At 43.9% G+C, this 24,139-nt stretch overlaps 3 protein-coding genes across 3 annotated transcripts in view; 1 reads left to right on the top strand and 2 right to left on the bottom strand.

Moving 5' to 3' along the window:
• LOC120046738 (histone acetyltransferase KAT6B-like) overlaps window positions 1-6,120 on the top strand; it is a 49,067-nt gene extending 42,947 nt beyond the window's left edge. The window contains exons 16-17 of the mRNA XM_038992208.1: window positions 948-1,230; window positions 1,367-6,120. Coding sequence (XP_038848136.1) covers window positions 948-1,230; window positions 1,367-4,713 — 3,630 coding nt within the window. The 3' untranslated portion in view covers window positions 4,714-6,120. The remainder of the gene's footprint in view (window positions 1-947; window positions 1,231-1,366) is intronic.
• Window positions 6,121-6,880: 760 nt separating this feature from the next.
• On the bottom strand, window positions 6,881-8,451 carry LOC120046739 (dual specificity phosphatase 29-like). Its single transcript, XM_038992209.1, has 3 exons — window positions 8,197-8,451; window positions 7,527-7,750; window positions 6,881-7,298 (listed from the first exon to the last, which is right to left on the bottom strand). Exons 1-3 carry the CDS (start codon window positions 8,382-8,384, stop codon window positions 7,039-7,041), a joined length of 672 nt encoding a protein of 223 aa, XP_038848137.1. The 5' UTR covers window positions 8,385-8,451; the 3' UTR covers window positions 6,881-7,038.
• Window positions 8,452-12,457: 4,006 nt separating this feature from the next.
• LOC120045963 (dual specificity phosphatase 29-like) lies at window positions 12,458-22,090 on the bottom strand. Its single transcript, XM_038990884.1, has 3 exons — window positions 21,924-22,090; window positions 13,839-14,059; window positions 12,458-12,660 (listed from the first exon to the last, which is right to left on the bottom strand). The coding sequence occupies exons 1-3, from the start codon at window positions 22,088-22,090 to the stop codon at window positions 12,458-12,460; spliced, it is 591 nt and encodes a 196-aa protein (XP_038846812.1).
• Window positions 22,091-24,139: the final 2,049 nt, after the last annotated feature.

The raw sequence follows: 24,139 nt of genomic DNA, 5'->3' as shown, positions 1-24,139 counted from the left end.
CAATTGAATGTTATCTAATAGTTTCAGAATTAGATTGTTTTCCATCATTATATAATGCAACTTGGTATCTGAAGATGTGTTGTCTACCAACTAAGATGTGTTAAATGTTCTTGGCTGCAATGAAAGATTCACTCAATTCTCTAGATTATGTTCAATAATCCTCCGTACAGTACAACAAACAGTTGTGATTTCTCTGGTGCTTTGGAGGCTGTTGTGTAGCAGGCAGGCCAACTGAACCTTGTTCTATTGTTAGTGGTCATGGTTAATTTAAATTCTTCCATGGTTTTCACATCTGTGTTGTCGATAGGCCACTGCTCCCTCGTGGTGAAGATGATATTACAACAGATTGTGGTCTAGAAGTTAGGAACCCGCTCTATTTCACACAGCAGTAATATGTCCTCTAGATAAGACTGCCTGCTGATGGTTGTTGCAGATAATTAGTGAATTTGTTACAGGATTGCTTTCATAGTCCTCACTGGGTTTAATCACTACGACAAAAAGAAAGTGACATCCTTGTAATACCCACTCAGTGAAAAACTGGAGCGTATGTAGAATGTGGTCTGAGTTAACTCTGCCTGTCTCATTTGTGGTTCTCTAAACCAGTCAGCCTTCATCTGTGGGAAAGAGTTGCTCAAGCGTTCGAAGGCTCACATTGTGTGGTTTGAGCATTTTACGTTCAGAACAAAAGTTTACAATGAGGCCCGGTCCTCCCTGCAGACATTTAACCAGAGCCTTGAGTGTCTCTCTCTGTAGCTATTAAACTGCAGAAAGAGTTTAGAGAGGAAGTATTATGTTTATTTTAACCTTTTTTCCCCCCATCTGTTTTGTCTGTCTTGGAGAGCAGTTGTGCTCAGAAATGGAAAGTAAGTTTAGTCCAGGACTAAGCTTAATCTGTGTCCGAGAAAACGTCCCTAAAGTTTAACATTTGATCTGTGTTTGTGTTCCAGAGAGAGAGAGCTGAGAGAGCTGTCATGCTCAAGAAGAGAGGTCGCAAGAGAAGAAGGATTAATAGCAGTGTGACGACAGAGACCATCTCAGAGACGACGGAGGTTCTGAACGAACCGTTTGACAACTCTGAGGACGAGAGGCCCATGCCCCTGCTGGAGAGAACCTGCGGGGTGGGCGAGATGGAGGAGGAGGAGGGGCTGAGGAAACCAGTGAAGAGACGCAGAGGTCGTCCGCGGCTGGAGAAAAACATGGACAGAGACAATCGTGAACACTGGAATGAAGGTAACTAAATCCTTCAGATGTTTTTAAGAAGTTGTATTTTAAGTTGTAAGTTATAACTGACAGCATACAGCCCTTTAAATCTTAACATCACAACACCAATTTGCTCAAATCACTGATGATCTTTTCTTTCTTCTAGTAGCCGGTGTCCTGTCAAAGAAACCGGGCAGGCCTCGAGCGGTTAAGCGCAAGAAGGGCTGGCCCAAAGGAGTGAAAAGGGGGCCTCCAAAATGGCGTCTGAAGAAGGAGAGGAAGATGGGCTTCAAGCTGAACCTGTACACTCCCCCCGAGACGCCGCTGGAGGCCGAGGAGCCCCACATCCAGGCCGAGGAGCCCAAGGAGGAGCCGGAGGACCAGGACAAGGCCTCGACCATCACGGAGGAGGAGTCAGAGCCCGGCAGAGACCTGGCCGGTCGGGACACAGATATGGACAAGCGCCTGCCCTCAGAGCCCCACAGTCCCATGGAGGAAGATAGTCCTAGTAAACTGAGCTCCCCTGGGGTATCTCCTGTGGCTTCTCCCATGGCCTCTTCTCCAGTAGCCTCCCCTATGGCCTCTAGAGCTAGCTCCCCTGTCTTCTCTATGTGTTCTCCCGTCAGATCCCCCATCCGTGACGAGCCACCGGAGGAGGACCCACAAGACAGTGAGCACGGGAACTCTCAAGCTCCTTCTCCATCCAAACAGCTGGACCACAGCACTGAAAGATCAGCCGAGGATGATGAAGACGAAGAGGCCACTCACCTGGACGCGGACGATGAAGACGAGAGTCGCATCGAGTCGACTGCAGAGCCAGAGAAAGAGGAGCGGAAGCAAGAGCCAGAGCCTTGTCAGGAGCCTCCTGAAGCGGAGTCCTGCACCACCCTGACTTTTTTACATCCAAATGACAACAATAAGGATTCTGGACGACGTCAGGAGGGGTCTGAAGGGATGGCCTATTGGCGCGAGGAGGAGCGGCCGGCCAACACTGGAGACGAGAGAAGAGACGGTATCCAGGAACAGGCACCAACCGCAGTAGCAGCAGTAGACTCTGATCACCCCGTTGACTCCGAGTCAGAGGAGAGTAGCAGTCAGGAGGCTCGACGCCAGCCCCAGCAGTCAGAAAGGGATAGAGAGAGGCTTGTTGCTCTGAATCCTTCTGCTGTGCTGAGAGACCGAGAGGAGGACCGAGAGGAGGACCGAGAGGAGGACCGAGAGGAGGACCGAGAGGAGGACCGAGAGGAGGACCGAGAGGAGGACCGAGAGGAGGACCGAGAGACGGCCCAGGCCGTGCAGAGCCTCACCCAGGAGACAGAGCGCGACACAGAGACACCGCAGGACAGCTCCAGCTCGGTGTTCCACCAGGAGGCGAGCCACAGCCTGCAGACCCACCCCATGGTCCCCCATAGCCCCCCTCACACCCTAACCTCGCTGGACGAAGGCTGCCCCCAGTCGGACCACAGCAGCCCCCTGTCCTCGGCCCACTCCCACCCCAGCCAGTCGGTGCGCTCTGTCAGCAGCCCGGCGTTGTCCATCCTGGAGAGTAGCAGAGGCAGCAGCAGTGGAGGTAGTGGCGCAGGAGGAGGTTACACCCAGATCAGCCCTGACCATGGCTCCAGCAGCGGAGCCTCCATCTCAGTCCCCTCCTCCCTCCACAACATGGAGACCAGCCCCATGATGGACGTGCCGTCGGTGTCGGACCACTCGTCCCAGCAGGTGGTGGACAGCGGCTTCAGCGACCTGGGCTCCATCGAGAGCACCACAGAGAACTATGAGAACCCCAGCTCTTACGACTCCACGCTGGGGGGCAGCATCTGTGGTGGGGCCGGGGGTCCGGGCGGACCTGGGGGCCCCCCTCAGAACAGCTGTTCCTACGGCCCCCTCCCCCCCAGCGGCCTGGTGCAGAGCAGCTGTGCCGTCAGCCAGCAAATGGGGGGCGTCAACCCTGGAAGCTGTGGCATGATTCAGCAGAATAGCCTAAGCTCCCCGCAGCACTGCAACGTCAAGTCACCACAGGGCTGTGTGGTGCTGGTGGAGAGACCACCGAGTAATGGTCAACACAGTCAGAGGACTCAGCACAGTCAACACAGCCAGCACAGTCACAGTCAAACAATCACACACAATCCCCATGGCCATACTAGGCACACTATCACTCCACACAATCAGCATCCGCAACATAATCAGCCTCACAGCGCTCCACACAATCAACACAGCCAGATAACGCAACACAACCCACACACACACCCTACACACAGTCAGCCACATGGTGTACATCACAATCAACACAGCCTTCACAATCAACACAGCCTTCACAATCAACACAATCAACACGGTCAACACAGCCTTCACAATGAACACGGTCAACACAGCCTTCACAATCAACACAGCCTTCACAATCAACACAGCCACAGTCAGCAACAGGCCATGACACAGTGCGGCATGCCTACCAACTTCACGGCGCCCATTCAGCTAGCTGACATCCCTGAGTCAGGCAACCCCAACCTGAGCAACATCTATGAGAGGATGAACCAGGAGGGCTATGGCAGCGGTCATTACTCCCAGCCCTCAGCCACCTTCAGCCTGGCCAAACTGCAGCAGCTGACCAACACCCTCATAGACCACCCTCACTCTCTGCCTTTTAACCACTCTGCCTCCCACTCCCACCCTATCACATCCTATGCAAACAGTACCTCCCTGTCATCACACTCGCAGCACTCTGGCCTGGTGTCTCTGTCCCAGTCCCCCCACCCCGGTCACCCTCGCCCCCATGGGGTCTCTCCTCACCCCGGTGGCCCCCAGGTCCAGGTGCAGGCCACCATGACCCCCCCTCTGACCTCCTCCCACCCCCTCAGTTCCCCACAGATGATGCTGCAGCGCAACGCCATGGGCATCCCCAACATCCCTACCTCCCAGTGGACTCTACAGGCTCAGATGGCCCCCGGGGGACCCAAGGGCCCCACACACATTGCCATGCGCTCCAAGTCAGCGGCCTCTGGTCTCTCCTCCCACCCCCACCACCAGCAGCAGATGTACAGCCACACCCGCGGGCCCCTCCAGACAGTCACCATGCAGGCCCCCTCATCCCGGACGCTGGCAGCCATGCCACGGGGCATGAACATGGGCACGGTCAACATCATGCCGGCCCCTGGCAATCCCTACAACCATGCTGTTAGTGTCAACTCCATGAACATGCCCTCTGCCTCCATCAACCACGCCATGAACGGCTACCACGTCACAACCCAGGGGCCAACCATGATGGCTGCCAACGGTGGTTACCACAGCAACCAGATGTCGGGCCACCAGATGACGGCGGCCTACATGAACCAGTCGCCCGGGGCCCAGTACGCCTCTATGCAGATGGGCATGATGGGAACACAGCCATACCCCCAGCAACCCATGCAGGCTCCGCCGCACAGCAACATGTACTCTTCAGCTGGTCAGCACGGATACATGACCAACACTGGACCCATGTCCAAGCAGACACTCAAAGGGCCTTTCATCAGACGGTAACCCATGGTTACTGACCTAACGGTTAAAGAAACCGTAACTAATGACAAACAAACTGAATCAATCTCTGGATGTTTAAATCACACAAATGTGCATTATTATTACTATGAGTCCTAGATGCACAAATTTGGCCTTTTTTTGTTTGTTGATAATGTTTGTTTGTTTTCATTTAGTTTATAGTTACTTAAAAACCAGCACTTGGAAAGAATGCAAAAAGTTTCATCAACAAGCAAACTTTTTACAACAAGCTCCTATCTATGTCAAAGTATTTTTGTTCCTAACAGATTTGTGTTCTTTTAGGTTCTAAGCCTTACGTCATGAAGATAAAAATGTATTTAATTAGTATTAGTCTCCCTGGTCACTCCTTAGGGTAGAGGGGGGAGGAGACTGGGAAGAGATTTCATCACCGGGAGTGAGTGTAGTTATGTAGCAGCCTCAAACTAAGCCATCTAATGTGCCTGCTACAAACAGACTTAAACAAGTGGATATTCCTAGAACCTGTTCAGTGTACCTGTCTAACAGTGCTGACGATTAGTTTGTACTATACTCATGCCTTTGTATATTTAAATTATTGTACTTATTTTGTAAAGCATGCTTCGGTCTCCAGTCTCCGTTAGTAACAGTGCATTGAGTAGTACTGTACAAGTGTTGTGCTTAATAGCAAGCCATTCTAAATATATTTTGGCCTTTATTAGGTTCCCCCTCTCACAGGGCGGGGGAGAAAGATGAAACTATATTTTGTTAATTCTAATAATGTAAAAAAAGTGTAAACTTCTTTAGTCCTGTTCTTCTGTATGTTTGAGAGGTTTCATTGCTATGTATGTATAATTCTGAAGTCTTTTGTAACAGATGTCCTTCCTTGAGGCAGCTTTCTGTTTTATAACACAGAAGACTGATTTCTGTCAAGATAACTAAGCATATCTCAGTGTTTGTACCCTGACTCTGATTCTAAAACGTTTCAAAGAGGTGTACCAATGTCGAAATGTGGCGGAATTTAAAAAAAACAACTAAATGATTGATGATTATTATTAATAATAAAGAAATATACATTTAGTCCAAAGTCGATATTTTACATAAAGCCTTTAAAAAGTAACGTTTTCATTCCATCTGTAGATTTTTTTTCTATCTTTATAAAATGTTGGATTTATATTTTACAAAATGGATAAGACTAGAGGATGTGACTAGACCAAACTAAGCTAACGGATTGCATGTAAAAAGCAACTTGTGTTTTTGTCTATATTGCTCTTTTGTAGCCTTTCTACCTGTACAGAATGGCTGGTAGGGTGAGAGCCAGGTCTCCCACTGTAAATGTGCACAAACGAGCAGTCCTTTGTTGATGCCATTTTCCTTTGTCAGTCACTTAAAAATGGTGTACATTTTAGCATAAAATAAATTAGGATTGACCATGCACACAATTTTACTCCACTGATTTAACTCCATTGACAATTGACTTCAGATTAATTGGGAGATTTGAAGTTCAAAATGTTCAACGACAGACTTCTAAGCCAAGGCAATGTCTTATTTATAATACTTGAGCATTTAGTTTAAAGGGGCAATCTGCAGTTGATGCATACATTTTTTCACTGTGATGTATAGCCATGGATTATTGAATAATATAACTGAAATGCCTCATGACCTTAGTTGTACCCAATTACAACCCAAAATATAAGCATGTTTTACTCCAAATGTTTGTAAAAAAAAAAAAAAAAAAAAAGTCAATGTGAACACTGCTTCAAAACATGGTTAAAACTCATTCTGATTTCATGGATGGTCTGTCAGTATACATGTATGGATACAAGATCTTCATCTGACACTGCTTCTCACAGCAGGAAAATAATCCTGCAGCAACAGGAAATGTGGATTATAATTAATGGACATTTTTTTTGAGGTTGATACATTTTTTGGTTAGGGAAAATCAAGTCTGAAATGTTAAAGTGGAAATTACTGACTTTAGATGCCTTTACAATTTGCATTTCCTGCTGTGCAGGAAAATTATTTACGACAAAGTGATCAAATTTAGATAGCAGCTCTGTAGCTCTTGTCTATGAATTTCAGTGTTCAAATTTCTCGAGCCCCTTCCCTTAGCGGTTTACCAAAACAAGTGGCGGAAGTGTTGCTTTGTTATTGTTATTGCTTTATTGTTTGAACTCTGGATTTCCACTTTAACTCTTTTAAATTTGAAGTACAATTGGAGTACAGTATTTTTGAAGTACTAGGAAACCTACTTGTTTGACAATTTTTTCACTGTACACATTTCTTGTGGAACCAAATGTTCTAAATTAAATACATTTCCCTTTTCTCAGGGTGCATCGATCACATTTGATCCTTCTATTCATCCTCCTCTCTTTCCTTGTCCTTTTCTTCTCCTCCTTTTCCCTTGTCAGTCGTCACTCCGTCCCTCTGTTCTAAGAGGTAAGTGTCCAGCTGCCTGAGCTGTTTCAGGAAGCCCCAGTTGGGGATGATACGCCTGCGTCGCTTCACGTGGTCCACGGCGTCCACCACCGTCATGTTCTTACAGATCATCAGGTAGGCCAGGAACAGGGTGGCTGACCGACTTCTCCCCATCACACAGTGCACCAGCAGCTTATCTAATGGAAATGCATAGAAAAACATGACTGGAAGGAGGTGTTTGTTATTAGAATAGAATGGAACGGTACCCCCTGTATAATTACTTTAATGAATAAGCATTAATAACTTAAATTTTGTCAACATTTTAAAGCATTTGTGTCAATGCTTTCTAAAGCATTTATAAGCACTTATAATTGCTTATTCATTTAAGTTGTATTAAAATGTCACTCAAACTAAGACTAACTTACTCTCAGGTATGTTGAGTGTTTGGTCGATGAACTGGGCTGCAGAAAAGAAGTACTGGCTAAGGTCAAAGGTTGGAGTATCCTCCGCCACGACCCCATAGTAGACCACGTCCATGTCGCTGTAGTACTCCGCACCCGTGTCCACATTATTCCACGTCCCCTCTGCTGCGTTCAGGATGTGGGTCATGCCCAATTTCTTCAGGTTGTATTTGTCTTTGGCACTCTCTCTGTCAATGTAAGGATTTACTAACCTGAGTGCCAGTCAGTTTGTGCTATCATGCCAACTTTTTACAATGATCAAATGGAATTGGCAAGAGCACAAATAGATTGGGCGCCTGGCTAAGGATGCAGGGACCTGTACTGCAGGTAGGAGACAAAGGGTGTACTCAAACAGTTAATACATCAGGCAGTAGGTAACTTATAATTATGTATGCAATACTCAGAATACTGAACAGATATAACACTTAAGGTAAATAATATCCTGGCTGGCCATAGACAATATACTGTATGTAGGTCCTATATCTATGGTTTCTGGTCTCTTGCCAACTCCTTAGGGAAATGTCAAGCCAAACATTTGACATGAAAATGAGTGACAAGGAGTTGGCATTATAGAACAAACAGACTACTTTATGTTTAATTTGATCTCTTACAGAACACCGACTGCCTAACTTACTCATCTCCAATCCAGATGTTGGGCCAGACCTGGTTGATGTGAGTGTACTCCATGCAGTCACGGTTAAGGATCTTCTCCAGCTCATAGCCTCCAGGTGTAACGTATTCCACCACAGGTTCAGGTGGCTTCATCTTAGGAACAAACTTTTTCTTCACAGTCGCACACCTCTTGGAGCTGTGAGATGCCATGTTTATCACAATAGCTTCTTGCTTTCACACAGGATCCATTCCCTTAAAAATATAAAATAACGTTTTGATTTGGAGCTATTTCCTTCCAACGTGCCACAAAGACAATGTCGTAAGACTGGTATCTATGGCACATTTTTGTTAATGTGCATTTTAGGCATTATTTAAATACCTAACATGCACTGGCAACAGTTAGAATTAGAATTCTGGTCAAAGAACAACATACCAAGAGATTTTAATTGAAGTCCTTTACTGTACTCCCTCTAAAAGTCAGCAAGTGTAGCCTTTTGTGTGTTTCCTGTTGTCAACAGTTGGAGGAAACAAATAGAACCCAATGCTCGAAGTTTAATTCTGGGAGCCTGACGAGAGTCGTCGGTCGGGAGCACAGATTGTATAACTGGACAGTCATCAAATTGAGAGGATATTTTTAGTGCTCTGACGTGCAAGCAAGGCCCCCTGACCTTAGCCTTAGCGGCTGAGTAACTTGCATGTAGGGAAAAACCTCCTCAGTCATAGTTTGCGTCCAGAATGGCATCCTATTGTGCTGTATTTTTGAACGAGAGCCCCCAGAGTCCCCAATGCAGGCTCTAGTCAAAAGTAGTGCACTATATAGCAAATAGGGTGCCATTTCAGATGCAAACATCTACTAAACAGAGCTGGGAACTTTAATCTCTGCTGCTGGCAGAAGGAAGCTGGGCTGTGCTTATCCTAACTTTGCCTTCGCCAAACGATATATCCCATATTCACTCGAGTGAACAGGGTATGCCAAGCGCCTGTTCAAGCATGAGAATGAATCCTTGGAATTCTGTCAGTTAACATATCGCAGTCTTAAAGAGAGGGCCGTGGGATTTTGTGCGTCATTCTATAAGAAAGAGTAGGCCTATACTTAAATTCATATAGTCAAATAAATATGTAACTTTGATGGGTATTTATAGGAGGAAAGATCTTTGAAATATATCTGGTGATAAGATGGGGAAAGGATGGTAAAATAGTACAAGTCTTGAGTTCTCCGTTGTATGATGATATGCGTCATGCATGTTAGTTTGGCTGATCTTTTAAAGGCTCCTCAATGTGAGCCACAGAACAGAAGTCCAAAAGTAATGATTGCAGTGTGGAAAGGGGTTGAATGAATCCTTTTTACATGTCAAATTACAGTTTTACACCATCAAGCCCCTCTCTTCTCCCCTTCACATCTTAATGCTCTGGCATCATTCGCTCTGACAGTGAAATCATTAGACCTGTGATGTTTATTTTATTATGACAGCGAGCGTCTCTCCTCTACAGTGCGATGCTCTGGAGTGCAAGCATCTCTTAAGATGGCTCCATCTCTTTTCATCTTGTTTCATCTCTTTTATGAACTACTGTTGGCAAATTTCTGGTATAGTAAATTAACGCTCTTACTTTAAGACGTCACATCTTACCAGCTTCGGTGGTAAATTTCACATTTTAACAACTTCAGTGATAGATTTAAGAAAACATTTTGGAGGAAGGAAGTGACTGAATAAGTGTAACGTTTATTTATTTATAAAGGTATACAGACACATCAATATAACCTACATGTTGTTCAGTCTATTAGTTTCCATCGGTCTGTATATTTCTCATATCAAGCAAAAATAGAACCACGAGAATATAGCATGCTAGTGTTGTTGTATTAGAGAGATGCTGTGATGTCCTACAACAATAGTCTTTCACAATTATACCATGAGTCATTATTCATTTTCCCGTACTCTCCAGAGTCAAGGATGTATCCAGATGGTACAGTTGGCTCAGGCATCCAGTGATGGGGAGAAGCTGAGAATCCCTTGGGCCAGGCAGGGTGGGTGGTTCTGGGCTAGGTTTCTCTCTGGTGACAAAAAACGTGTTGGAGGCCAGGGCAACAGCAGGTGGTGGAGAGAACAGAACTGCATCATCATACCCCTCCAGATGTGATTCTGCTAATTGGAGCTAATTAGAGAACATGTTCTTCAGACTGTCGTCGTTAGCATTTGATGCTCATTGCAGTCTCTCATTTCTAATGTTGGTTTGTTGTAGAAAGAAGAACATTTGTTCTAATGAATGTGTTTTATTAACTTTTATAACTTATTTTTGTGATTTTGTTCGTTGTTTCTGTAGGTACACTTGTTCATTTCGGTTTGTACTCATTATTGTGAAGCAACAAATATCACAAGTATTTGTATTTATTGTTGATCCCCATTAGCTGCTACCAAGGCAGCAGCTACTTTTCCTGGGGTCCGGCAAAATTAAGGCAGTTATACAATTTTAAAAACATTACAATACAATCAGTACAGAATTCACAACATATTAAGTGTGTGCCCTCAGGCCCATACTCCACTACCACATATCTACAATGCAAAATCCATGTTTACGTTTATGTATAGTGAGTATGTTATGTGTCTGTGCCTATGTTTGTGTTACTTCACAGTCCCCGCTGTTCCATAAGGTGTATTTTTACCTGTTTTTTAAAATCTGATTCTACTGCTTGCATAAATTACCTAATGTGGAATAGAGTTCCATGTAGTCATGGCTCTATGTAGTACTGTGTGCCTCCCATAGTCTGTTCTGGACTTGGACTGTGAAGAGACCTCCGGTGGCATGTATTATGGGGTATGCAAGGTTGTCCGAGCTGTGTGCTATATTTTAAACGGACAGCTTGTCAACACCTCTTACAAAAACAAGTAATGATGAAGTCAATCTCTCTTCCACTTTCAGCTATGAGAGATGGACATGCATGTCATTAATGTTAGCTTAACGTGTACTTTTAAGGGCCAGCCGTGCTTCCCTGTTCTGAGCCAACTGCAATTTTCCCAAGTCCCTCTTTGTGGCACCTGACCACACGACTGAACATTAGTCCAGGTGCAACAAAATCAGGGCCTGTAGGACCTGTTTTGTTGATAGTGTTGTTAAGAAGGCAGAGTAGCGCTTTATTATGGACAGACTTCTCCCCATCTTAGCTACTGTTGTATCAATATGTTTTGACCATGACAGTTTACAATCCAGGGTTACTCCAAGCAGTTTAGTTACCTCAACTTGCTCAATTTACACATTATTCATGATGAGATGTAGTTGAGGTTTAGGGTTTAGTGAATGATTTGTCCTAAATACAATGCTTTTAGTTTTGGAAATATTTAGTACTAACTTATTCCTTGCTACCCATTTCAAAACTAACTGCAGCTCTTTAAGTGTTGTAGCCATTTCAGTTGCTGTAGTAGCTGACGTGTGTGTGTGTGTGTGTGTATAGTGTTGAGTCATCCGCGTACATAGACTTACTTACTCAAAGCCAGTGGCTTGTTGTTAGTAAAGATTGAAAAAAGCAAGGAGCCTAAACAGCTACCCTGGGGAATTCCTGCTTCTACCTGGATTATGTTTGAGAGGCTTTTATTAAAGTACTCCCTCTGTGTTCTGTTTGACAAGTAACTCTTTATCCACAGTATAGCAGGGGGTGTAAAGCCATAACACACAGGTTTTTCCAGCAGCAGACTATGATCGATAATGTCAAAAGCTGCACTGAAGTCTAACAAGACAACCCCCACAATAATTTTACACATTTCTCTCAGCCAATCATCAGTCATTTGTGTAAGTGCCGTGCTTGTTGAGTGTCCTTTCCTATATGTGTGCTGAAAGTCTGTTGTGAATTTGTTTATTGTGAAAGGGCATTGTATCTGGTCAAACACCATTTTTTTACAGAAGTTTACTAAGGGTTGGTAACAGACTGATTGGTTGGCTATTTGAGCCAGTAAAGGGGGCATTCCTATTCTTGGGTAGCGGAATGACTTTAGCTTCCCTCCAGGCCTGAGGACAAACACTTTCTAGTAGGCTTAAATTGAAGATGTGGCATTATCGTACGCTATTATCCTCAGTAATTTTCCATCCAGGTTGTCAGACCCCGGTGGCTTGTAATTGTTGATAGACAACAATTTTTTAATGATAAATGTTGAATGTGTTGATCACATTAGCAATATTTATTTCTGACATCTTTATACAAAATAATAAAACCATCTACAGTATGAGTATAGTGACTGCACAGTTGTCCCCTACACTATTAGACTATCCATCTATGTCTCATCAAAAACGTGTTCTCATTGTCGTCTAGCCTGGTAGTGGAGTTGTTTGTCCAGGTCTCGGAGCTGCTCCAGGAATCCAGCGTTGGGACAGATGTTTCTGTTTGCAGCCACAGCCTTGATGGCATCCACCAGGGTCAGGTTCTCATCGATCATCAGGTAGGCCAGGACCAGAGAGGACGAGCGACTCAGACCCATCGCGCAGTGGACCAACACATTACCTGCCAGGGCCGGGGAGGGAAGAAAGGCTGCACACTTAGCTCTCATTCAGTTGAAGGAGGACACAGGTACATGGGTAATTTCATCATATGTAAAACATATTTACATACAGTAAGTACGGAAGTACTGTATCTATTTTGTTTACCTAAGTGATGTCTTGGCTCACCCAAATTCCTGGCAACATTTACCGTATCATATTTAGTAGAAGAACATCTCATAGATTACTTGTTCTTTATTTCATATTGTGTAATTTTTTGTCAAAAAGCATTACAGACCTGTAGGCTTAATATCAAAATGGAGAAATTTCTAAATAGCCTACCTCCCAAAAGTTTTCTTTCAACAATGTTGCAACAAATGTTTCTACACACGGTAATCCGTGGTTTCTTATCATGCTTTGGGGCTTAGGGCCCATGGGAGCGGGTAATTGAACTGTCTTCCAGGCTGTGTGTTTCTGCTAGGGATTACTGTAGGCCCTGCTACACACTAGAGGGCTAGTCCGATCAGCCAGTCAAGTCAGCATGTCGAGGAGGGGAGGCATAACCTGTGTTCCAAATAGCAAATTATTCCCGACATAGTACACTACTTCTGACCAGGGCCCATAGGGAATAGGCTATAGGGTGCCATTTGGAACGCACATCTTATTACTGTCATGTCAGATACCGGATGCACTCTGCATAACGAGGACAGGAAGTAGCAGCTCTGCTAAAGCACAAGGCCACAAACATAATTTTGTCATTTCCATGTCCAATGAAAGTGTTGCTTACAAATTACCAGAGAAATCTATTTAAAGTCAATATTCTTGTCCAGGGTCCCCGGTTTATGAGGAGATTACTGTGGGGTACGATATTAGCTTGCTATTATGTTTTAGCAGCTTTGTGATTTGCATTTTAACTGCTAATGGAATGGAAGGGAAGATTGTTGCATGTTTTTGGAACTGACAGACTAATGATGTTTGAATATAATTAATTCACAAACAATGTAATCCTAAAGGTAATTTTAGAGAAAATGATACAGAGAAAAAAACATGCACAGAATATAAAGTCAGAGATGCCCTCTGCATGGTAAAAAAGATAATTAGGTCGGCTGGCTGTAAAGCACTTTGTCAACTGATAATGTAAAAAGGGCCTTATAAAATACATTTGATTGGTTGATTTGATTGACTGGTTGGCTGATTGCTTACTGTTGGGCGAGCTCAGGGCGGTCTTGATAAATTTGGCCGCAGAGTAGAAGAAGGTACTGAGGTCAAATGAGGGCATGTCGAATGCCTCCACTCCATGGTAGGATATTTTTGTGTCCCTGTAGTAGCTGGCACCTGTGTTCACATTAAACTTCCCATCCGCTGCGTTCAAGACGTGGGTGATGTGATGAGTCCGGAGTGTCCTCTTGTCTTTGGCTGCATACCTAACAACACACAAGACCATGTGGTATTGGTAATACCCAGCCATCACGTGTCTGTCTTGAGACATCTTAAGACATTGTTGTTCTAAATATGTGTCTCGTTGGTTATCAAATCAAAGTTTTTGTCACGTGTAGACCTTACAGTGAAATGCTTACTTAACACCATTTTTGCACTATTGGTTAGTATGTGAGCAATAGGTAAGTAAAGAAATAAAACAACAGTAAAAAGACAGGCTATATACAGTAACGAGGCTATATACAGTAACGAGGCCATAAAAGTAGCGACGCTACATACAGACACCGGTTAGTCAGGCTGATTGAGGTAGTATGTACATGTAGATATGGCTAAAGTGACTATGCATATATGATGAACAGAGAGTAGCAGTAGCATAAAAGAGGGGTTGGCAGGTGGTGGTTGGCGGGTGGCGGGACACAATGCAGATAGCCCGGTTAGCCAATGTGCGGGAGCACTGGTTGGTCGGCCCAATTGAGGGAGTATGTACATGAATGTATAGTTAAAGTGACTATGCATATATGATGAACAGAGTAGCAGCAGCGTAAAAAGAAGGGTTGGGGGGACACACAATGCAAATAGTCCGGGTAGCCATTTGATTACATGTTCAGGAGTCTTATGGCTTGAGGGTAAAAACTGTTGAGAAGCCTTTTTGTCCTAGACTTGGCACTCCGGTACCACTTGCCATGCGGTAGTAGAGAGAAGAGTCTATGACTGGGGTGGGGTCTTTGACAATTTTTAGGGCCTTCCTCTGACACCGCCTGGTGTAGAGGTCCTGGATGGCAGGCAGCTTAGCCCCAGTGATGTGCTGGGCCGTACACACTACCCTCTGTAGTGCCTTGTGGTCCGAGTCCGAGCAATTGCCGTACCAGGCAGTGAAGCAACCAGTCAGGATGCTCTCGATGTTGCAGCTGTAGAACCTTTTGAGGATCTGGACCCATGCCAAATCTTTTTAGTTTCCTGAGGGGGAATAGGCTTTGTCGTGCCCTCTTTACGACTGTCTTGGTGTGTTGGGACCATTCTAGTTTGTTGTTGATGTGGACACCAAGGAACTTGAAGCTCTCAACCTGCTCCACTACAGCTCCGTCGATGAGAATGGGGGCGTGCTCGGTCCTCCTTTTCCTGTAGTCCACAATCATCTCCTTAGTCTTGGTTACGTTGAGGGATAGGTTGTTATTCTGGCAACACCCAGCCAGGTTTCTGACCTCCTCCCTATAGGCTGTCTCGTCATTGTCGGTGATCAGGCCTACCATTGTTGTGTCGTCTGCAAACCTGATGATGTTGTAGTCGTGCCTGGCCATACAGTCGTGGGTGACCAGGGAGTACAGGAGGGGACTGAGCACGCACCCCTGTGGAGCTCCAGTGTTGAGGATCAGCATGGCGGATGTGTTTTTACCTACCCTCACCACCTGGGGGTGGACTGTCAGGAAGTGCAGGATCCAGTTGCAGAGGGAGGTGTTTAGTCCCAGGGTCCTTAGCTTAGTGATGCGCTTTGAGGGCACTATGGTGTTGAACGCTGAGCTGTGGTCAATGAATAGCATTCTCACATAGGAGTTCCTTTTGTCCATGTGTGAAAGGGCAGTGTGGAGTGCAATCGAGATTGCATCATCTGTGGATCTGTTTGGGCGGTATGCAAATTGGAGTGGGTCTAGGGTTTCTGGGATAATGGTGTTGATGTGAGCCATTACCAACCTTTCAAAGCACTTCATGGCTACGGACGTGAGTGCTACGGGTCTGTAGTCATTTAGGCAGGTTACCTTCGTCTTCTTGGGCACAGGGACTATGGAGGTCTGCTTGAAACATGTTGGTATTACAGACTCAATCAGGGACATGTTGAAAATGTCAGTGAAGACACCTGCCAGTTGGTCAGCACAGGCCCGGAGCACACGTCCTGGTAATCCATCTGGCCCCGCAGCCTTGTGAATGTTGACCTGTTTAAAGGTCTTACTCACGTCGGCTACGGAGAGCGTGATTACACAGTCGTCCGGAACAGCTGATGCTCTCATGCATGCCTCAGAGTTGGTTGCCTCGAAGCGAGCATAGAAGTGATTTAGCTCATCTGGTCGGCTCATGTCACTGGGCAGCTCGCGGCTGTGCTTCCCTTTGTAGTCTGTAATAGTTTGCAAGCCCTGCCACATAAGATGAGCGTCAGAGCCGTTGTAGTATGATTCAATCTTAGCCCTGTACTGACACTTTGCCTGTTTTGATGGTTTGTCGCAGGGCATAGCACGATTTCTTGTAAGCTTCCGGGTTAGAGTCCCGCACCTTGAAAGCGGCAGCTCTACCCTTTAGCTCAGTGCGAATATTGCCTGTAATCCATGGCTTCTGGTTGGGGTATGTACGTACAGTCACTGTGGTGATGACGTCCTCGATGCACTTATTGATAAAGCCAGTGACTGATGTGGTGTACTCCTCAATGCCATCGGAAGAATCCCGGAACATGTTCCAGTCTGTGATAGCAAAACAGTCCTGTAGTTTAGCATCTGCTCCATCTGACCACTTTTTTTATAGACCAAGTCACTGGTGCTTCCTGCTTTAATTTTTGCTTGTAAGCAGGAATCAGGATGATAGAGATGTGGTCAGATTTACCAAATGGAGGGCGAGGGAGAGCTTTGTACGCGTCTCTGTGTGGAGTACAGGTGATCTAGAATTTTTTTTCGCTCTGGTTGCACATTTAACATGTTGATAGAAATTAGGTAGAACTGATTTTAAGTTTCCCTGCATTAAAGTCTCCGTCCACTAGGGTGAGTGGTTTCCTGTTTGCTTATTTCCTTATACAGCTGACTGAGTCCGGTCTTAGTGCCAGCATCTGTTTGTGGTGGTAAATAAACAGCCACGAAAAGTATAGCTGAAAACTCTCTAGGCAAGTAGTGTGGCCTGCAATTTATCACAATGTACTCTACTTGAGGCGAGCAAAATCTAGAGACTTCCTTAGATTTCGTGCACCAACTGTTGTTTACAAATATGCACAGACCCCCCCCCCCCCCCCCCTCGTCTTACCGGAGTGCGCTGTTCTATCTTGCCGTTGCAGCGTATATGCCGCTAGCTGAATATCCTTGTTGTCAATCAGCCACGATTCCGTGACACATAGGATATTACAGTTTGATGTCCCGTTGGTAGGATATTCGTGATCGTACCTCGTCTAATTTATTGTCCAATGATTGTACGTTGGCGAGTAGTATTGACGGTAACGGCAGCTTTCCCAGTCTCCTTCTCCGGGCCCTGACCAGGCATCCGGCTCTTTGTTCTCTGTACCTGCGTCGCTTCCTCTTGCAAATAACGGGGATGTTGGCCCTGTGGGGTGTTTGGAGAATGTCTTGTGCGTCGTCCTTGTTGTAGAAATATTCGTAGTCTTATCCGAGGTGAGTGATCGCTGTCCTGATATCCAGAAGCTTTTTTTTGCTGTAAGATACTGTTGCAGAGACGTTATGTACAAAATAAGTTACAAATAACGCAAAAAACCCCACATAATAGCACAATTGGTTGGGCGCCCGTAAAACTGCTGCCATTTCTTCCGGTGCTATTTTAGTGGTGATACGTAGTGTTCATTAAGCCTGTGTATGCTTGACATAAAGAGTCATAAGTAAAGTGTTACCAGGGTATTTTAATCTCTGGTTGTAACCATGTCCCCTCGAATCACATCACATCTTAGCAGACACTTTTATCAGTTTCTTACAGTCCTTGCAGGAATTGAATCCACGACCTTGTGACATATGTCACTACTGCACTGTAAGACTTCTGTCATTTCAACAGTAAAACACTGTAGAATGTACAGTAAAATACCTTAAATGTGTTTTACGTAATTGAATATGGTTCATTTTTGGATGTTGTGGTGGGGAAAGAGTCTCTGGCTCTAACATATTTTAAGTTGTGCCTTGTAAAAGGCTAGATTTGTTGCACCCGTGAGTGTGCATGCTGTACCCCCACATAATACAGTAACATACTGTATTTTAGGAATTCTACAAACCTTGTTCTGAAAATCTAGAGTAACTTACTGGCCAAATGCTGTGAGTAATATACTGTAATTCAAAATGGCAAAAAGTGTCAAACCTCTAATGGTTGACTGGCTAGCCATGTCCTTTTAATCTGCTATGCCCTGTAGTCACTGTCAGTTTAGAAGCCTTTGTTGAGGCATAAAGTACAAGTGATATAAAACACCAAATATCAGATGGTATATAATTATATATTCACTATTAGCAATTTCTGATTTTGATTTTAATACAATTCAACAATAGAGTACTGTATTGCTGTTTCGCTGTATATGTAATGCAGCATATTGTAAATTGTGGTGCGTTGTGGAGAAATATTGTGGGAGGGGAAAGAATCGTTGGCTCATTAACATATTTTAAGGCTTGCCATGTCAGCGGCTATATTTGCTGCACCCGTTAGTGAAAGATCTGTGCCAATTTATGATATGTGTAGTAGTTCCCTAAAAATTACATGTCTATAGGGGACAGATCAGAATGGTAGCGGGTCTTAAAACTTTTATATTTTGAGTATTTAACATGTCCATTTTAGGCCTCTAGAAGTGCAAGTCATATAAAACACCTAGTATTCATTAATATGCTGTAATATTCAAATGCCTGGTAGCCAACCTGCTTGCGCCAATCCCGTGTAATTAAAGTAAAATCAAATCAAATAACTTTATTTGTCACATGCGCCGAATACAACAGGTGTAGACCTTACCGTGAAATGCTTACTTACAAGCCCATAACCAACAGTGCAATTCAAGAATGAGTTAAGAACATTTTTACCAAATAAACAAAAGTAAAATATTATAAAAACTAACACTGTAAAATAACAATAACGAGGCTTTGTACAGGGGGTACCAGTACCGAGTCAATTTGCGGGGGTACAGGTTAGTCGAGGTAATTTGTACATGTAGGTAGGGGTAAAGTGACTATGCATAGATAATAAACAGCGAGTTGCAGCAGTGTACAAAACAAATGGAGGGGGGTGTCAATGTAAATAGTCCGGTGGCCATTTGATTAATTGTTCAGCAGTCTTATGGGTTGGGGGTGGAAACTGTTAAAGAGCTTGGTCCTAGACTTGGTGCTCCGGTACCGCTTGCTGTGCAGTAAAAGTCTATGACTTGGGTGACTGGAGTCTCTGACAATTTTTTGGGCTTCCTCTGGGCTGACATTCTTAGTGTATTTGTCACTTTTACAGTATTATACTGTGTGTCATTGCTTTGACATTATAGTAATTTACAGGAAGCTGGCATCAAGTTACTGTGAAAATCTCAATACTGTGTTGGCTCTATCCAGAGATTGAGATACACTGTATCATAAGATATCTTGTTGTAATTACATAAATGTTTAAGACCAATGTATCCTTAACTACAACATTTTCAGTAACGGTTACAGAAAAGTTTTCCTGCCATGACTGATATGTGTTTCATTTATTAACCTTCGCTGAATGCACTGACAGTAAGTTGCTAAGTACAAGTGGTGCCCACTATATGACCTAAATGTAAAAAATGTAAATGTTTAAAAAAACACTGGGTAATATGTCACTGGGTAATTCCAGTAATATACTGTAAATTAGATTACAGTAACTTACTTGGTACTGTAAATTAGATCACAGTGACATTTTTGCTACCATAAAGTGGATAACCATATTTGTACTGTAAAATTACGGTAACTTACTGGCCAATTGATGCCAGTAAGTTACTGTACATTTGACAGATAATGTTTTACAGTGTGGGCTTATTAACAATGTATGCAGTTTTGACAAGGAACAAGCTTCAGTCTAAGTGATGAAAAAATATCACATACACTACCGTTCTAAAGTTTGGGGTCACTTAGAAATGTTCTTGTTTTGAAAGAAAAGCTATTTTTTTGTCCATTTAAAATAGCATCAAATTGATCAGAAATACAGTTTAGACATTGTTAATGTTGTAAATGACTATTGTAGCTGGAAACGGCAGATTTTCTTACGGAATATCTACAGTTGAACTTAGGTTGGAGTCATTTAAAACTCGTTTTTCAACCACTCCACAAATTTCTTGTTAACAAACTATAGTTTTGGCAAGTCGGTTAGGACATCACTGTATCACAATTCCAGTAGGTCAGAAGTTTACATACACCAAGTGGACTGTGCCTTTAAACAGCTTGGAAAATTCCAAAAAATTATGTAATGGCTTTAGAATCGTCTGATAGGCTAATTGACATCATTTGAGTCAATTGGAGGTGTACCTGTGGATGCATTTCAAGGCCTACCTTCAAACTCAGTGCCTCTTTGCTTGACATCATGGGGAAATCAAAATAAATCAGCCAAGACCTCAGATTTTTTTTTGTAGGCCTCCACAAGTCTGGTTCATCCTTGGGAGCAATTTCCAAACGCCTGAAGGTACCACGTTCATCTGTACAAACAATAGTAAGCAAGTATAAACACCATGGGACCACACAGCCGTCATACCGCTCAGGAAGGAGATGCGTTCTGTCTCCTGGAGATGAACGTACTTTGGTGCGAAAAGTGCAAATCAATCCCAGAACAACAGCAAAGGACGTTGTGAAGATGCTGGAGGAAAAAGGTACAACAGTATCTATATCCACTGTAAAAAAGTCCTATATCGACATAACCTGAAAGGCCGCCCAGCAAGGAAGAAGCCACTGCTCCAAAATTGCCATTAAAAAAGCCAGACTACGGTCTGCAACTGCACATGGGGACAAAGATCGTACTTTTTGGAGAAATGTCCTCTGGTCTGATGAAACAAAAAATAGAACTGTTTGGCCATAATGACCATCGTTATGTTTGGAGGAAAAAGGGGGAGGCTTGCAAGCCGAAGAATACCATCCCAACTGTGAAGCACGGGGGTGGCAGCATCATGTAATAGTACCCACAAAACACCAGTCTCAACGTCAACAGTGAAGAGGCGACTCCGGGATGCTGGCCTTCTAGGCAGAGTAACTCTGTCCAGTGTCTGTGTTCTTTTGCCCAACTTAATCTTTTCTTTTTATTGGCCAGTCTGAGATATGGCTTTTTCTTTGCAACTCTGCCTAGAAGGCCAGCATCCCGGAGTCACCTCTTCACTGTTGACGTTGAGACTGGTGTTTTGCGGGTACTATTTAATGAGCTGCCAGTTGGGGACTTATGAGGAATCTGTTTCTCAAACTAGACACACTAATGTACTTGTCCTCTTGCTCAGTTGTGCACCGGCGCCTCCCACTCTTTCTATTCTGGTTAGAGACAGTTTGTGCTGTTTTGTGAAGGGAGTAGTACACAGCGTTATGAGATCTTCAGTTTCTTAGCAATTTCTCGCATGGAATAGCCTTCATTTCTCAGAACAAGAATAGACTGACGAGTTTCCGAAGAAAGTAATTTGTTTCTGGCCATTTTGAGCCTGTAATCGAACATACAAATGCGGATGCTCCAGATACTCAACTAGTCTAAAAAAGGCCAGTTTTATTGCTTCTTTATTCAAGACCACAGTTTTCAGCTACAACAGTTTTCAGCTGTGCTAACATAATTCCAAAAGGGTTTTCTAATGATCAATTAGCCTTTTAAAATGATCAACTTGGATTAGCTAACATAACGTGCCATTGGAACAAAGGAGTGATGGTTGCTGATAATGGGCCTATGTACGCCGATGTAGATATTCTTTTTAAAAATCTGCCGTTTCCAGCTACAATAGTCAATTACAACATTAACAATGTCTACACTGTATTTCTGATCAATTTTATGTTATTTTAATGGACAAAAAATTTGCTTTTCTTTCAAAAACAAGGACATTTCTAAGTGACCCCAAACTTTTGAACGGTAGTGTATATTTACAAAAAAAAGTATGAACTCAAGCATCTGCTACGTGGCACTTACAGTGTAACATATTATTTTGAGGGTGAGTTCTCTTACATGTCTCCTATGTAGATCCTGGGCTGGACCTCATCCATATGGTCACTGGTCCCTGGTTTGGTCCACATCAGCCTCTGGAGCTCTGAGGCTGTGGGAGTCTCGTACCTGCTCTCTGCCCCCTCCGAACCCCCCAAACAACTGCTGATGCTGTCCATGCCCTGGAGCATGTCTGGCTGTCTGGGTGGTGATGGTGGTGGTCTGAAACTCCTGTTGCTGGTAGACCTCCCACTCAGTCTGCTTTTGGAGTCACACATTTACATTGTTATCAGCGATTCCAATATGGTACAATACAATAACACAACTACATTAATACAATGCCAAGAAGTGTCCTTGTTTGTTTCCTAAATCTTTGTTGTAATGAATTCTCTACTGTCATGTTTTTTTCATCATATTTTAAATAACACTGTCATAATGACAACAACACATCTGCCACACTGCTCCTCAAAACGGGGCCCCTCAGGGGTGTGTGCTTATAGTCTCCTCCTGTACTCCCTGTTCACCCACGACTGCGTGGCCAAGCACGACTCAACACCATTAAGTTTGCTGATGACACAACGGTGGTAGGCCTGATCACCAACAACGATGAGACCTGGCAGTGTGGTGCCAGGACAACAACCTCTCCCTCCACGTGAGCAAGACAAAGAAGATGATCGTGGACTACAGGAAAAGGAGGGCTGAACACACCCCCATTCACATGGATGGGGCTGTAGTGGAGCAGGTCGAGACACACACCAAGAATGTCATGAAGAGGGCACGACAACGCCTTTAACCCCTCAGGAGACTGAAGAGATTTGGCATGGGTCCCCATATCCTCAAAAAGTTATACAGATGCACCATCGAGAGCATCCTGACCAGTTGCATCACCGCCTGGTATGGCAACTGCTCGGAATCCAACCGTAAGGCGCTACAGAGAGTAGTGCGTACAGCCCAGTACATCACTGGGGCCAAGCTTCCTGCCATCCAGGACCTATATACTAGGCGATGTCAGAGGAAGTCCCCAAAAATTGTCAGACTGTTCTTTCTGCTACCTCACGGCAAGCAGGACCGGAGCGCCAAGTCTAGGACCAAAAGGTTCCATAACCGCTTCTATCCCCAAGCCATAAGACTGCTGAACAATTTGTCAAATAGCCACCCGGACTATTTACATTGACACCCCCTACCCCTTTGTTTGTACACTGCTGCTACTCACTGTTTATTATCTATGCAGAGTCACTTTACCCCTACCTACATGTACAAATTACCTCGACTAACCAGTACCTCCGCACAATGTCTCGGTACCAGTCCCCCCCTGTATATAGCCTCCTTATTGTTAGTTTCTGTTAATTTTTATTTTTTACTATAGTTTATTTCATAAATATTTTCTTAGCTCTATTTTCTGAACTGCATTGTTGGTTAATAAGGGCTTGTAAGTAAGCATTTCACGGTAAGGTCCTATACCTGTTGTCCTATACCTGCATGCGACAAATAACATTTTATTTGATTTTGATTTTGTCATGAAGCATTATGACCATCCTGTGCCACTTTACTTGGACTAAGAAAATACACTTTATGACACTGTCAAGAAGCATTAAGACCCTCATAATCATATAAGCCAGATAGGCCTATTACGTACATGGCCTTATATCAGTCAGAGGGTCTGTCTTGTCCTGCTCAATAAATTTGCTCCTGCATTCATCCCAGTCATCAGCAACAGAGCATTGGGGTAGGTGCATTTCTGACATCAATGTGTGCGCAATTACAAAGACATTTTAATATGGTCAATAAAAAATATATATAACATAGCCTACCTGTCAACAGTATGTTTATGATGTCATGGTATATTTTGCCTTGTTTTGTAATTTGACACTTATGTTGTCATAGCCAGCCATAAAATAACGTAATATGTCACAACAGGTCTAAATATGTGTCATGACAGTATTATAACAGGTTATGTCAGCAGTTATGACATGGTTATGACTGTGTCATAAGGTGTTAGGATGCTGGGTGTCAAGTAAAGTGTTACCGCATTAATTTAGATAGGATTTGAATGATTCTGCTCTGGGCTTTGGATAGGGATACATATGTATCTTATATGTTGTCATCGTAAAGAAACCTTTAGCAAGCTTATTTTTATTCCAGTTTCATAGAGATGAAATGTAATGCTCAGCGGTGGGGTTTGGAGATTTATTGTCCATGGGGACAAGACAAAATCTGTTTCTGTGACTATTTGTAAAGCG

Source organism: Salvelinus namaycush, chromosome 4, assembly GCF_016432855.1.
Source record: "Salvelinus namaycush isolate Seneca chromosome 4, SaNama_1.0, whole genome shotgun sequence".
Taxonomy (NCBI): domain Eukaryota; kingdom Metazoa; phylum Chordata; class Actinopteri; order Salmoniformes; family Salmonidae; genus Salvelinus; species Salvelinus namaycush.
The sequence above is the reverse complement of the archived record's forward strand: the minus strand, read 5'-3'. Positions and strand labels throughout refer to the sequence as shown.

Bases quoted from the DNA above. Each gene is read 5' to 3' on its own strand.
- LOC120046739 (XM_038992209.1), bottom strand. From the start codon at position 8,384: ATGGCATCTCACAGCTCCAAGAGGTGTGCGACTGTGAAGAAAAAGTTT. The intron at 7,751-8,196 runs GTAAGTTAGGCA...TTACATTGACAG, and splicing joins AACATCTGGATTGGAGATGA to AGAGAGTGCCAAAGACAAAT. The intron at 7,299-7,526 runs GTAAGTTAGTCT...CATTTCCATTAG, and splicing joins AACACTCAACATACCTGAGA to ATAAGCTGCTGGTGCACTGT.
- LOC120045963 (XM_038990884.1), bottom strand. From the start codon at position 22,090: ATGCTCCAGGGCATGGACAGCATCAGCAGTTGTTTGGGGGGTTCGGAG. The intron at 14,060-21,923 runs GTAAGAGAACTC...GTGTGTTGTTAG, and splicing joins AGGATCTACATAGGAGACAT to GTATGCAGCCAAAGACAAGA. The intron at 12,661-13,838 runs GTAAGCAATCAG...CGGCCCTGGCAG, and splicing joins CGCCCTGAGCTCGCCCAACA to GTAATGTGTTGGTCCACTGC.